The sequence below is a fragment of the Piliocolobus tephrosceles genome, chromosome 8 (assembly GCF_002776525.5).
Source record: "Piliocolobus tephrosceles isolate RC106 chromosome 8, ASM277652v3, whole genome shotgun sequence".
Taxonomy (NCBI): Eukaryota; Metazoa; Chordata; class Mammalia; order Primates; family Cercopithecidae; genus Piliocolobus; species Piliocolobus tephrosceles.
The window spans coordinates 133,466,967-133,482,578 of record NC_045441.1 but is presented as its reverse complement, the minus strand read 5'-3'; the positions used below and the strand labels follow the sequence as shown (position 1 = coordinate 133,482,578).

At 37.2% G+C, this 15,612-nt stretch overlaps 1 protein-coding gene across 3 annotated transcripts in view; it reads left to right on the top strand.

Moving 5' to 3' along the window:
- The window catches only part of TPK1 (thiamin pyrophosphokinase 1), a 383,349-nt gene that overhangs the window by 211,752 nt on the left and 155,985 nt on the right, over positions 1-15,612 (top strand). For all 3 annotated transcript variants that reach the window (XM_023191035.2, XM_023191036.2, XM_023191037.2), the window contains one exon: positions 5,687-5,782. In XM_023191035.2, coding sequence (XP_023046803.1) covers positions 5,687-5,782 — 96 coding nt within the window. The remainder of the gene's footprint in view (positions 1-5,686; positions 5,783-15,612) is intronic.

Sequence of the window (15,612 nt, the reverse complement as noted above, 5' to 3'; positions counted from 1 at the left end):
AAATGCCACCACTCTCTTTGCTAAAGCATAGCAAGAGTCACCTTTGCTCCAGTTCCCAAGAAATTCCTCATCTCCATGAGACCCCCTCAGCCTGGACTACATTGTCCATATCACTATCAGCATTTTGTTCAAAGCCATTCAACAAGTCTCTAGGAAGTTCTAAACTTTCCCACATCTTCCTGTCTTCTTAACCCTCCAAGTCTCCAGGAAGTTCTAAACTTTCACACACTTGCCTGTCCTCTCAGTCCCCCAAATGGTTCCAACCTCTGCCTGTTACCCAGTTCCAAAGTTGCTTCTACATTTTCAGGCATATTTACAGCAGCACCCTTCTCCTGGTACTTACTGTATTAGTCTGTTCTCATGCTGCTGTGAAGAAATACCGAAGACTGGGTAATTTATAAAGGAAAGGGCTTTAATTGACTCACAGTTTTGTGTTGCTGGGGAGGCCTTGGGAAACTTACAATCATAGCAGATGGCAAAGGATAAGCAGGAACCTTCTTCATAGGGAGGCAAAATGGAGTAAGTGCAAGCAGAGGAAATGTCAGATGCTTATAAAATCATCAGATCTCATGAAACTCACTCAGTATCATGAGAACAGAATAGAGGAAACTGCTCCCATGATTCAAGAACTTCCTACCCTGCTACCTCCCACAATCCATTGGGATTATGGGAAGTACAATTCACGATTAGGACACAGCCAAACCATGTCAGAAATGTTCAAGGTATGTACAAGTATAAAAAATAATAAACCAAATACTTTTGTAACCACAACCCGACTTAATAAATGCTCCCTATATAGTTCAAGACTCGTGTGACCCTTTCTCATGGTTAAATCTAAAATTTTTTGTTCTCTTATATTTCTTAATACTTTAACAAAAGCAACACTAAATCCTATGTAAAGGTAATAAGCATGTTTTTACATTGTGTATATATATGCGTTGTACTGCCTGTGTGATTCTGTAGCTCATGAGTGTATCATTTATTCTTCTGTGATTTTTTTGTTCGTTCATTTTTTGTCATAAAATATCCTAGTGTTTAAATATGCCACAAGTTTTTTTGTTAATGTAAGGTATGACAAATGTATATCAGTGATGTTTATTTGGGCTTATCTGATTTCTAGTGAAAATCAACATCTTTTCATGTGTATTGGCTTTCTCTGTCTTGCTAGTCTTTAACTTGCCTATTAAAATATTTTATGTATTTGCCTTCATGGCTCACTGCAGCCTCGACCTCTTGGGCTCAAGCAATTCTCCCACCTCAGCCACCCAAAGTGTGCACCACCATGTTCAGCTAATTTTTGATGGGCTTTTGCTATGTTACTGAGGCTCGTCTCAATTTTCTGCGCTCAAGCAATCCTACAGGTCTATTGGCTTTTTCATGTGTATTGGTGATATGGTTTGACTGTGTCCCCACCAAAATCTCATTTTGAATTCTCACGTGTTTTGGGAGGAACCTGGTGGGAGGTAATTAAAACATGGGGCCAGGTCTTTCCTGCACTGTTCTCGTGATAGTGAATAAGTCTCATGAAATCTGATGGTTTTAAAAAGGGGAGTTTTCCTGAACAAGCTCTCTTTGCCTGCTGCCATCTACTTAGGATGTGGCTTGGTCCTCCTTTCCTTCTGCCATGATTATGAGGCCTCTCCAGCCACGTGGAACTGTACGTCCCATTAAACCTATTTCGTTTGGAAATTGCCCAGTCTTTATGTCTTTATAAAGGATGTGTCTTTAGCAGCAGCATGAAAATGGACTAATACAGTTGGCTTTTTCAGGTTTGCTGTTCTTTAACTTGCCTAGTAAAATATTTTGCCCATTTTTCCATCCAGTTATTCTTTATAGCTTTTTATAAATTCTTTATGTATGCTGGATAGTAACCTTTTGTTTTTAGTTATGGTTGTGGAAAATACCTTCTTTCATTTTGAAGCTTTCTTTTTTTACTTTATGCATGTTGTTTATTGATGACAAAAAGGTCTTAATTAAAAGTAGCTGAATTTATTAGTTCTTTCTCTTCAGACTTATGTTTATTTTTGCACCTTGTTTAAAATATTACCTACTGCAATCATTTTCTTTTCTTTTTTTTTGTAAATGTTTTGAGACTTTGCTAGTACATTTCAAATATGCATCTGTGTATATTTCTGTCTTCCCATTTCTGTTCAGATACCTGTTTACCAACCATATATTGAACACTTTCTTTGTGCCAGTCACTGTTCTAGTTCCTAGAAGACAGCTGTGAATCACACAAGCAAATATTTATGCTTCTGTGGTGCTAATATTCTACTGTTTCATTTTTCCAATACCCTGTTATGTTAATTACTTTGTATGTCAGAATAACCGGAAAGGCAAGTTCAACTACGGTGTGCTTTTGCAAGATTGCCTTTGCTTTTTTTTCGGGGGGGGCCTTATTCTTTCATGTAAATCATAATCATTTGTTTGAGTTCCATGGAAAATATCATCCACTCAATAGATGACTTTTCTTATCTTTCTATTCCTGTGAGTCTTTGATACTCTTTCCATATATATGTGAAAAATTATATTTTAAGACTAATTGGCCAGGAGTGGTGGCTCACACCTATAATCCCAGCATTTTGGGGGGCCAAGACCATAGGATTGCTTGAGCCCAGGAATTTGAGACCAGCCTGGGTAACATGGCAAAACCCTATCACTACAAAAAAATTAGCTGAGCATGCTGGTGCATGCCTGTAGTCCCAGCTACTTGGGAGGCTGAGGGGGAAGGATTACTTGAGTCCGGAAGGTCAAGGCTGCAGTGAGCCGTGATTGTGCCACTGCACTCCATCCTATAGGACAGAAAGAGACCCTGTCTCAAAAAGAAAAAACCAAAAAAGCAAAAGTATAATCTGAAAAATGGAGCCACTTGTTGGTTCATAACATAATACATTGTATCCTAAAAACAATATATTTTATGTAATTGAAATTGAAAACAATATATTTTATGTAAATGAAAAAAATCAAAGATAGAAGTAGTTGAAACAAAAATTCCCACTCACTGGCATCATAAGTCTAGGTTTTCTGCATTTCTGTTAGGAAACTAACATTACAAACTACTTATTAGAAAGTCATATACTTTCTTACTTCGCTAAATATGGCTTTAATATCTTCTCAGTCCTTGGATAGTGAGTATGAGGGCTGTCTTTTTTTTAAAGAAAATATCATATCTGGAATTTTTCACAGCACCTCAGTGCTTCTGACGCTAGGAAATTGGGCTTTATTCTACATAAAATAACCATAAATATTAATATATAGTAGATGAGTATTGCTTGATACCTTATAGTATTTCTACATTATTTCTTGTTTGCAGGATCTTGGTAGTGTCTCATCTTTACCTTTGTTTCTCCTCTCTTACATCTTAATATGTTACCCTAAGAACCAGAAAACAGCAAAAATGTCCTTAGTTGGCCACAGGCCTGTTACTGCACTTTGGTTAAGATTTTGTTTTGCAGGTCTCTTTTCTAGCTGTTGGACGCTGCCCTGTTATTAGAGCTATTTCCACTTCTTCTAGTGAGTTCGTTCTCAGTCTGTGATGAGATTAGAACCATTTCAACTTGTGAATGGCTGCTGTTAAGCAGTTAAACACCTTCAACGAGTTTATAGAAATTCTTGGGTTAGATTTAGTTTGGTTTTTTCAGTGCTAATAATCTCTCTCCATGTCCTGAGCCAAGCGTTTCTATGTGTTTATTGTAAATGATGAGGTAAAGTAAGATATTCCCACCTTGCTCATATGTTTCAAGTAGCTTTTCTTTTATAGTATCCTTCTTGTGAAACTAACTCTAGAGATGTTATATGACATTTTTCAATCAGCTATCTCAGAACTTGTTTTACTTTGTGAGAGTAAATAAATAGGATTTCTACTCATGGCTTTGCTGCTAATTACTACCTAGCTGTCCAGTTGTCAGCAAGTCAGTTTTTATCTCTTGTTTTTATTTTCTTAATCTACAAAATGTTGCGGTGGTAGTAGATAGATTACTTCTTGGGTTTTGTTTAACTGTCATTTTCCCCATGGCTTTCTATGTGGATTCTGTGAAGGCAGATAATGATCTATTAATCATTTATTATGTCGTAGTTTCTATTTGCCATTTAAATTTTATTTCCTTTTTGGTGAGTATGTCTATTGTCAGCATTTAAAAGAGGAAGACAACTTTCATTGTCATTTATGGTATATTTAGCAATAAGACACTGTACGATTGTAACCCCTAGCCAGTGTACATTTTTATAAATGTATTTGTAAAAATCCATTTTCTTCCTCAAGAATATTATTTAAATGTTTATTGAACATTTACTATGCAACAAACCAGTGCCTGGCACTGGAAACAATAATGAATGAACCTGCCCTTAAGGAACTTTCAGCGTAATGATTTTTGGTTTGGGGGCAGCCTGTTCTGTTCCACCAAGCTAATATCCTGTATGCCCTGCCATATGCTTCTATCTTCTTTTTTAGGAGTGTTAACCTGAGAAGGGTCACTTCTTTATGTCCTTGCTTGGTGATTATAGTAAATTTCAATGTTCTTTTAGGGTCAAGAAAGTATATGTCGATGATCTTGTAAAGATGACATATACATCTTTTAGAGCATAATATATTTCTGAATGATGAGAAATTAATTTTTTCATTGGTCACTATATTGTAGGACAGTCATAAATGAATGAAGCAGAGGTTGAGCTTGACACATTTAAAGAGACCTTGAAGTAAAAGAAGAACCTTTAAATCTACCGAGAATGGTTCTTAGAATAATTTAAGAGGCAGTATGGGTGTTTTGTATCCTTGAAAACTCTTTGAATGGCAACTTTATATACTAGATTATATTTAACTTTCCCTTACTCAGCTGTTTGTCAGAGTCCAAGAATTGTTTTATTCCGGAATTAAGAAGTCTGAAGTCCCATCGTGCTCACTTTTATGTACCTTTGCCTCTGTATGACATTGGAGGAAAAGGTGTCATTTCAAAAATATGGTTTCTTTAGCCATCCAAGCTCACTAGTGCCAACAAACTGGCACTTTTGTGGCTTCATACTTGTAAATATATTTCAGTGTTTTTCACTGGGTAGGTTATCTTGTAGAGAAGGCAAAGAACTTACAAATTCATTTCATAATGTCCAAAAGATAATCCAGGAGACATATTTTCACAGGCATAGCTCCTTGTTCTGTGTCTCACAAGGGAGAAAGAGGCTTTTATCAAATAATATTGTAGGACAGCTGTCTTAATTTTACTTAAAATGTAAAGTTTTATTATTACTTCGATATTCATATTAGTTTTTTCATTCATGTAAACTTGTCATTTCTGCTTAAAGAACTTCAAAGTTTCATCAAAATAGTTTCATTTTAATTTCAAGTAGCTGAGAATATAATTTATTATACATTTATCAAAGTCCTCATGTTAATCGTGAATGTCATCACCTCAGTATTTTTTAAAGATTCATTAATGTAGTATAATCTCTACTTTCTCAAGTAAAACGATTGTCATAATCAGTCCATTATTGTAACACTCTAATTCCATTCCTGAAACGTCCCATGATGTGAAGTAAAAAAGATAATGATAATGATTCTAATGATACGAGAATAGTAAAGGCATAATAAGATATGTCTGTTGATAACCTTATCTTTATGTTTGTAGCTCTTGATCTTGTTCATAAGGGTGAAATTACTACTTATTCTTACCTTTTCTTTTACTTTAATACATAGGGGTGTGAGCTTATTTCAACTCCTGATCAAGAACACACTGACTTTACTAAGTGCCTTAAAATGCTCCAAAAGAAGATAGAAGAAAAAGACTTAAAGGTAAGATGTACATGTATTTGGTGGTTATTCCAAAGGATGTGAAAAAAAATTGTTTTTTTTTTTCACTCAGCTGAAATGGATATTTACTTTTGTGCTTTTTTTTTTTTAAATTGCTGTCAGGTTTTTCCCCCCTGCATAGCAGATAAATCTGCACTTAGCTGCCAAAACATTAACGTGTGCACTTAAACCAGGGGACACAAATGTAAACATCTTACAGTGGCATGGTAATAAAATGGATGAACTGGACTGTGTGTCAAGTAATCAAAACTGGGAACTCATTCTTGCCTGAAAGTGACTAGCTACTATTCATCTCTAGTGGATTGTTGCCATGAAGAGCTCTATGTATTTTTGCACTATGTCTATTTGCATATTATACAGGCAAAATAAATATGGCCTTGATTTGGTCCCTGAGCTATCATTGCAAATTTTTATTTAAATGAATGTCAACTTTTTTTGAGCCAGAGAAGAGTCTACTGCTTTGCATTTTCTTGCATTTGTGCTCTTTAAGGTATTCAGTACTGATTTTCACCCAGCATCCAAATGTTTAATTGCATTAATTAGTACACAAGTTTATGCTTCATTTTTTGATACCTGTTGAAATGGTATGCAAAGTATTTTAAGACTGTTTAATGAAGAGCTACAAAATTAAACCTGAAGCATCAAATGACAATTGACCTTTCCCCTCCACCCCCCACTAGCAGGGGCAATAAGTTTTAAGCTGAGATGAATTATCAGCTGTGTAATTTTAAACCAGGAAAAGGAGGAAAACACCCTTGTATATTAGAATGATTTTGATAGTACAAGTAACAGAAAATACATGTCAACCTGCATCAATACCAAGTGATATAGGGCAGTCTTGAGACAGAGTTCAATCAGAACTCATGCTCTTTTTCTTCTATTTATCTGGGCTCCGCTTTGTAGGTTTTGTCTTCACACTAGCTTCCTTGATTGTCTCCAACTGCCACCTGCAGTAACATTTTACCCTTCACATGTAGGGAGATTAAGGCATAGAGCTGGGGGGATACATCACTTCCCACCATCATTGGACTCAACCCTTAAGATATCTCCTTTAAACCACTCTTGCTTTTGGCAAAGGAGAACGAGAGGATCCTGATCGTCTTGGGCTGGAGCCAGGTGTGGGATCAATCCATGTGGCTTATCTATTCAGACTACATGGCTAATACATATTTGGCAGATTGGGATAGATATCAGAGCAGCAGCTCTAACCAAAATTTACTCTCTAGCAAAAGTTTGTTAAAGATACACTCTAACATATATTTACTAAGTTGCAGTAAGTAGTATATTCTTTTCTCCCTTTGAAGTAAAACCTTGTTAACTATCACTAATTGGCAAGCAGCTTAATCTGCGAACTCAACAAAAATAATTAAGTGAACATTTCTCATCTCTGTTGTAGCTTTGCTGAACTATATCAAATGTATTGTGCTATTTCCAGCAGTAAATTGATATAATTAAACATTTGTTTAATGAAAGCAGAAAACAACCGATTGAGAGTTATTTATTTCATCCGGATATCACTGATTTGGTGTTTCTTAGGGAAAAAAATGTAAATATTCACAGCTGTCTTTTGTTTTTCCCAGCACCTTACTGACATGATCAAAAGCTGAGATGCAATTATGTGAGTCTAATGCGTTGTGTCTAACCGATAGTATCTGTAATACAGTATTCTGTCATTGAGCCTTGAAACAAATCATCATATCTCAAATTCAACAAGGCCCAAATCTAGAGAGAGCCCCAAACTGGGAGATGAGGGTGTGATCTGCAAACAAATCTGACAGTCTTGGCCAATCTGGTGGGGAGTCTAGAAGCAAGAGTAGCTGTTAGAGGACCCCTGCATTGGGCAGAAATAGCAACAACCTGGTACTGCAACTGTGCTTAGTCACAGACTAGAGGGTGCTCATGAGGAGTGTGGACTTGGCTCAGAGGTTGCCAGGGAAGAGTACAGACATCGTGGCATGATGTGCTGCCTCCTGAAGGGGTTGCAGCGGGGTGATAACGGATGACTGGCCTCTACACAGCCTAACAGTGAGTTCTTTTTTGAAGAGCAATGCAGTGGTGCACTGCCTGTGCTGCCTCAGGCCCCGACATGCTTTGGGCCCAGTGCATTCTCCAGCCCCGTCCTACACCAGTGTTTCTCCTTTTTTCTAGACTATGCCATATTTTCTCCTCACTCCTGCTTTAACGTGTTTTTGTGTATGTTGCCCCCTCTGCTTGGGATCTGTTTTTCCTTTTTCCTTTTTTTTTTATCTAGACCATGCATGCTGGAGGGTTTCTTTTTTTTGAGGTCTGATACATTTATTTATCTTTATATATTTTTTATTTCAATGAGTTTTGGGGTACATGTGGTTTTTGGTTACATGGATGAATTGTACATAGTTGAAGTCTGAGAGCTGAGTGCACTTGTTACTCCAGTGTACTGTACAATGTACCCAATAGGTAGTTTTTCATCCCTCAACCCCCTCCCACCTTCTCCTCTTCTGAGTCCTCAGTGTCCATTGTATCACTATGCCTTTGCACACCCATAGGTTAGCTCCCACTTATAAGTGAGAAAATGCAGTATTTGGTTTTCCATTTCTAAGTTACTTCACTTAGAATAGTGGGCATGGCAGAGTTTGACTGGCTGTCCTTAACTATCACTCACAGTTAGGTTTAGCTACTCTACATTTCCATACCCTCCTTTATTTTTTCTTTAGGGCATTCTGAACAATTTTGATCATTTTATTAATTATTTCTAATTGTTTGCCTAAAGTCATTCTTGCCAGCTTGACTGTACAGCCCATGAGGCTGAGCTCAGGTCTGCTTATTCATAACTCGACAGCAGTACTTTGCATATAAGAAGTACTCCTTGAAAGTTTGGTACGTTTTATGCACTACAAGAACATACAGGAGAATGGAACATAACACAGTTGGGAGAAAGGCTTTTTAGAGAAAGCTGAGACATAATAAGCAAATGGGAGCTAGACAGTGCATTAGTCCATTTTACGTTGCTATAAAGGAATACCTGAGGCTGGGTAATTTATAGATAGGAGCTGTATTTGGCGTATGCTTATGCTGGCTGTACAAGCTTGGCATCAGAATCTATTTGGCTTCTCATGACCCCTCAGGAAGCTTTTACTCATGGCAAAAGGTGAAGGGGCAGCAGGCCTGTCACATGGCAAGAAGGGAGCAAGAAAGATGCCAGGCTCTTCATAAGAACCAGTTCTCTTGGCCGGGCATGGTGGCTCACACCTGTAATCCCAGCACTTTGGGAGGCCATGGCAGGCAGATTACGAGGTCAGGAGATCGAGACCATCCTGGCTAACATGGTGAAACCCCATCTCTACTAAAAATGAAAAAATTAGCTGGGGTGGTGGCACACGCCTGTAGTCCCAGCTACTTGGGAGGCTGGGGCAGGAGAATCACTTGAACCCAGGAGGCAGAGTGCCGGGTCCGACCCACAGACCCTGACACAGTGACAGATGAAGGACATACACTGACAGATATTTTGCCTGTCAGTGGGGCTAAGGGGCTCTGCTGCCTGAGTCTGCAGCTTCGGCGTTGATAAGACAGTGAAGTTCACATTTATTTAGTACAGATTAAATGACAAAGTTCTCAAGTAAACACCACTAGAGGGTAATTAACATTGTCGACCTCCTGAGTAGAGAGCAGTCATGAGCCTGCAGATGATCAAAGATTGGTCCTAGGACCACACAGTAAACAAGCTATTTATATAAAGTCCTAGGACCACACAGTAAACAAGCTATTTAGATAAACTCCTCTACATTCCTATGTATCTGTGCCCTAAGCTTTTAAGAGAATTCATTTCCCTTCAGCCAAATCTTTTACTGAAGCTATGCAAACCTGCTGGCCTTCCAAGAAGGTTTGTGTCTATTTCCTATAACTTTATCTTTGTAATTTCTCCCACTACCCTGACCCATCCCCTACAGTGGAGGTGGTGGTGAGCTGAGATCGCACCACTGCACTCCAGCCTGGGTGACAGAGTGAGACTCTGTCTCAAAAACTGGGGATCACATTTCAACATGAGATTTGGAGGGGACAAACCATCCAGACTATATCAGACAGAAAAGGGGAGAAGAGTGTTTCAAGAAGTACTGTAGTGCACACAGAGCGTGGGTAGCACTTTGTAGGAGTGGGCACAACTCCATCTCCATCCTCGTGGGGTCCTGGCTAGGCCTTGAGAATTAAATTCACCTAAGATAGATTAACAAGAACAAAGCATAAAATTTTATTTCATACAAATTTTACACGACATGGGAGCCCTCATAAAGAAATGAAGACCCAGAGAAGTACTTAAAGCCCGTGACTTTATATACTAGATTGGACAAAGAATAGTGTGTTGTGAAGAAGCATCTAACTTATGTGGGGAGGCTTGAAATATAAGAGTTATTATATAACAAGACAAGGATGCCCTCTCTCAGCACTCCTGTTCAACACAGTATTGGAAGTTCTAGGCAGGGCTCTCAGGCAAGAGAAAGAAAGAAAGGCTGTTCAGCTAGGAAGAGAGGAAGTTCAACTATCTTTGTTTGCAGATGACATAAACCTATATCTAGAAAACCCCATTGTCTCAGCCTAAAAGCTTCTTAAGCTGATAAGCAGCTTCAGCAAAGTCTCAGGATACAAAATCAATGTGCAAAAATCACTAGCATTCCTATACACCAAGAACAGGCAAGCTAAGAGCAAATCATGAATGAACTACCCACTCAAAATTGCCACAAAAAGAATAAAATACCTAGGAATACAGCTAACAAGGAAAGTGAAGGACTTTTTCAAGGAGAACTACAAACCATGGCTCTAAGAAATCAGAAATGACCCAAAAAAATGGAAAAACATTCCATGCTCATGGACGGGAAGAATCAATATCATGAAAATGGCTATACTGCCCAAAGTAATTAATAGATTCAATGCTATTCCCATTGAATAATTGAATAATAAAACTACTAACACGTTCTTGACAGAAGTAGAAAAAAGCTATTTTAAAATTCATGTGGAACCAAATAAAGAGCCCAGATAAGCAAAGCAATCCTAAGCAAAAAGAACAAAGCTCGGAGGCATCACGCTACCCGACTTCAAACTATACTACAGGGCTGCGGTACAAGAACAGATACATAGATCGGTGGAGCAGAACAGAAAGCCCAGAAATAAGACCACACACCTATAACCATCTGATTTTTTGACAAACCTGACCAAAACAAGCAATGGGGGAAAGATTCCCTATTTAATAAATGCTACTGGGAGAACTGGCTAGCCATATGCAGAAAACAGAAACTGGACCACTTCTGTACACCATATACAAAAATCAACTCAAGATAGATTAAAGACTTAAATGTAACACCCAAAACTCTAAAAACTCTAGAAGAAAACCTAGGCAATACCATTCAGGAAATAGGCACGGGCAAAGATTTCACGATGAAGATGCCAAAAGCAATTGCAACAAAAGCAAAAATTGACAAATGGTGTGTAATTAAGCTAAAGAGCTTCTGCACAGCAATAGAAACTATAAACGGTAAACAGACAACCTACAGAATGGGAGAAAATTTTTGCAATCTGTGCATCTGATAAAGCCCTAATACTCAGCATCTATAAGGAATTTAAACAGATTTACATGAGAAAAACAACCCCATTAAAAAGTGGGCAGAGTGATTAAATCTGAGGAAGTGGAGTATCTGTGACTTTACATTTAACTTGGAAGGTCAACACTGTATTTTATTTGATGCTATATCAAGATAAAAGCAACATTAGAAGGGAAAATAATGCAAGATTTCCCTCCACCCATACTCTTACCTCCATATGGGATCATGAAGGCTTTTTAAAATTTCTCCTGATAATACACATAAACTGTATCAAATCTTTATATGCCTCTTCTCCATCTAATAAATCATATCAAATTATTATATATTTTGTATTTCTACTTATTATAAATATGAATTTATAATCAAAGTATATTTTATAGTCGGACTCTTACTATTAAATGTTCATTGTAATGTAAATAAAATGCAAAATAGTATTTAATATTAAAGAACTATATGTTAGAAATTCATAGAATTTGAATTAGGTCTGTCCTGATCCTAAAAGAGTTTACTATCTAGAACATGAGATTAGATTTTTTAAATTCCCCTAAATTACCTTGTTAGTTCATGTATTCATCTAATTTAAACCTAATCACCCTTAACGTTTATTCTTCTACAAAAAGATTCTCTCATACCTGGGACTTTTTAAGGCTTTGCTTTCATGTTGCCACATTGTTTATCTGTAACTGAGTCATGAATAATACATTATCAGGATGCCATCTGATATGCCTGAGTCTTCAAAGGACACATATTTTCGAATGCTGTGATACACACTTGAGATCTCAACCCTGGGATTTGGTGGAAAACATTAAAAGCTGTCTCTCTAAACATCTAAACATATAAGATGCACATTCTTTACAATAAAGCAGAAATAAATTAAGATTCAGAGGCCCTAAGAATAACAGGATTAGGTCTCTTTAGGATATTTACTAGTATTATATGGCAACAGGATCAGTTACTTCAATTTTAAACATAGACTATATGTTAGACAAAATCTGAGCAGAAAAGTTCCCATTAATTTCAATCTGAATGCTTTAGAGATTTAAACCAATACTAGTTTTATTTGCTAAAACCTCTACATTTTAGCCCGCTTGTTTTATGCCATGTTATTTCTTAAGCAGTTTTTTAATCAAATAATGAAGGATGGTGAGTAGGTTATATGAATGAGGGCAAATGCTTTTATATATACACACACACACACACACACACACACATAAATGACTGTGATTTAAATACTACTAAAGGCCATAAGTTTATTATATATTATTTTTTTATTTTCTTAATAGGCTGGGCAAGTACTGAATTGTGATTTACATGTTTTAAGACATTTCTGTATTATTTGATTATGTCCAAATTGAAATTCTTGACTCTTGACCATTAGGACTCTGTTAAGCATAGTCTATTTAATTTCTACATGGCATTTCTCAGGTAGATCCATTATCTTTATACATCAGCAAGTATTATGAGCTTAGGATATTTTGTTATATCCTCTAATTATCAGTATTGGATTTAGGTGCACATTATTTTTTTGTAATGGGCTTGTGGATTTGTTTTATGTTCATACTAAATATGAACATTCTCCTCAACTGAAAATAAAATTTAAGGCTAACTATCTGATTGGACTAATTACTCAGCAGCATAAAAAGATGTGACTGATGGGGTTGCAGGAAAAACCATGATAGTACCCCAAGAGATCTCTTTCCAGGGTCTCAGTACAGCTTGTTCTTATGAACGGATATCTTTGGCATGATCTAAAGGAAAATATATGTCTGTGTGTGTGTGTGTGTGTGTGTGTGTGTGTGTGTGTGTGTGTATGTATAAATGTATTCTGAAAAGGAAAAAATCTTTATAGTGGAGAAGGCTGGCAGATACCACGTCAATCAAATGAACAACATTAACATCGTTATATCATATTAATAACACCCTCCTACATGGATATAATTTGAGAAGGGCACTTGTGGAGTTCTTCTCTAAAATCCATAATTCCACTTTAACCTTTAAAGTAGTCAAAGAACTCCAAATTGAAGAATATTCCATAAAATGCTTGACCAACATTTTTAAGGCCAAGAAAAAAAGACTGAGAAATTGTTATGGCCAGAGGAGATGAAGAAGACGTGACAACTAAATGCAATATGGTAACCTGATTTCTGTTGTGTAATGGAAAAAGAGGACATTAGTGGAAAGCTGTTGAAATGTGAATAAGCTTGAAAGTTTAGTTAATAGTAGTGACCAATGTCAGTCTTAGTTGTATCCTCTGTGCCATGTTTAGACAAGATGTTAACACTGCTGAAAACGGGATGAAGAGTATACTCCTTGTACTATTTTTGGAACTTTTTAGTAAATCTAAAATTATTCCAAAACATGACACTTCATTGAGAAAATATATTCACTGTTTCAAATATGCTATTATCGTAGAACAGGTGTAATCTTTTGTTGAATGTCTTACGGTAATAAAGAATAAAGGCAAGTGCTTCTTAGTACTTAGGCAAAAACAAAACAAAACAAACAAACAAAAAAAACAATGCCTTTGATGGACTCTCCCGCCTTTAAAATATTTCTTCAGGAAATTTCAAATTGTGAGTTTCTGCTGCATATTTAGACAACTGTTTTACACGAAAATTATGCCTGGTAGAAAATCTTAGGTAGACATTTGATGGTCTTTAGACTATGGAGACAGCCCAGACGCTCTCAACTTTCCCACTTTCCTAGGGGATAAATTTAAAAATATGGTAAGACTCTGTCAAAGGTAGAACTGCCACTAGATATGTTTTTATCAGGATTAACTCTAGAAGTAGTAACCTATGTATTCCTGCCTCTCCTTCTTGCCTGTCAGGGTCCGTCCTGGTCTCCTTCAGCCTCTCATTTTCTCTGGCACTGCCTATGCTGACATTCTGACATACCTGCTTTTCTCCTCTTTATCTTGTTTCCATAGCCTTCCCTTACCACTTCTGTGCCATTCATTAACTCCCTAATTTGTACCTTTAATCCTAAACTCCAAAGCTGGTTTTCTCCTTGCTAACTGGAAGACAGAGGAGCTTCATTTTATTGTCTAAAACAAAATTCATCTTTGTTCTCACAAGAACCTCATTTTGTCTTTTTGTATTTCCTTTCTCATTCAGTGGCGCTACCATCCACCTGCCTGGCAGAAACCTAAGAGTAATTTTATGCTTTACTCTACCATCCCTCGACAGTTGGTCACAGTTGCCTGAAATTCTTCAGATCTCTATTCTGTGCCCACTTTTATCTTTGCAGTCTTGCTGCCGCTATGTTAGTTCAAACATTTATCATTTCTCACTCGGGTTATTGTATTAGCCTCTGCTTGCCCCCTTCAGTACATTATCTTACCAAAATTCATATCATATATCTTAAATGTACATCTGCTTTAAATTTTTTATTGTGTCTCATTGTTATGTATTCAAGAAATATTTATTTAATGAATAAATGCATCTCTAATAACATCAATGCAAATTCCAAAGGACATTATGCTAAAACTTAGCTGGCATATAGAAGTTGCTGCAGGACTCTTCCTGCTAGCATTCTTGATGCCATGTTAGTTCTCCTGTGACATGTGTCCAGGTGCTTTAGAATCTTGCTTGTCTCTACCAATTGTGATAATGAATATGCTTATTATTGAAAGTAATAATTACCACCTTAAACTTTAAATAAAATGTTTATCTCCAAAGCATTGTGATTAGAAGTCAGGTATTCAGGTGCTCAGGATAGGCCTGGCACTCTTTTTAGCTGCATGACAGTAGAAAGATATTTAAGTTTTTTTTTTTTTCATTTTGGGCTTTTTTTTTTTTTTAGACAGAGTCTCACTCTGTCACCCTGGCTGGAGTGCAGTGGCATGATCTTGGCTCACTGCAACTTCCACCTCCTGGGTTCAAGCGATCCTCCTGCTTCCCGAGTAGCTGGGATTACAGGTGAACACCACCACGCCCGGCTAGTTTTTGTAGTTTTAGTAGAGATGAGGTTTCACCTTGTTGACCAGGCTGGTCTCAAACTCCTGACCTCCAAGGTGATCCACCCACCTTGGCCTCCCAAAGTGCTGGGATTACAGGCGTGAGCCACCGCACCCGGCTAGTATTTAAGTTCGTTAAGCCTCAATTTTCTCCTATGTAAAGTAAGAATACTAACCCACTTGTAACAGAGCATTACATGGTAAAGCACTTAGTTCAGTGCCTGCTCCATAGGAAGTCCTTATTTTAACAATTGGCGATAGTGGTGATAGTAATAGTAATACAC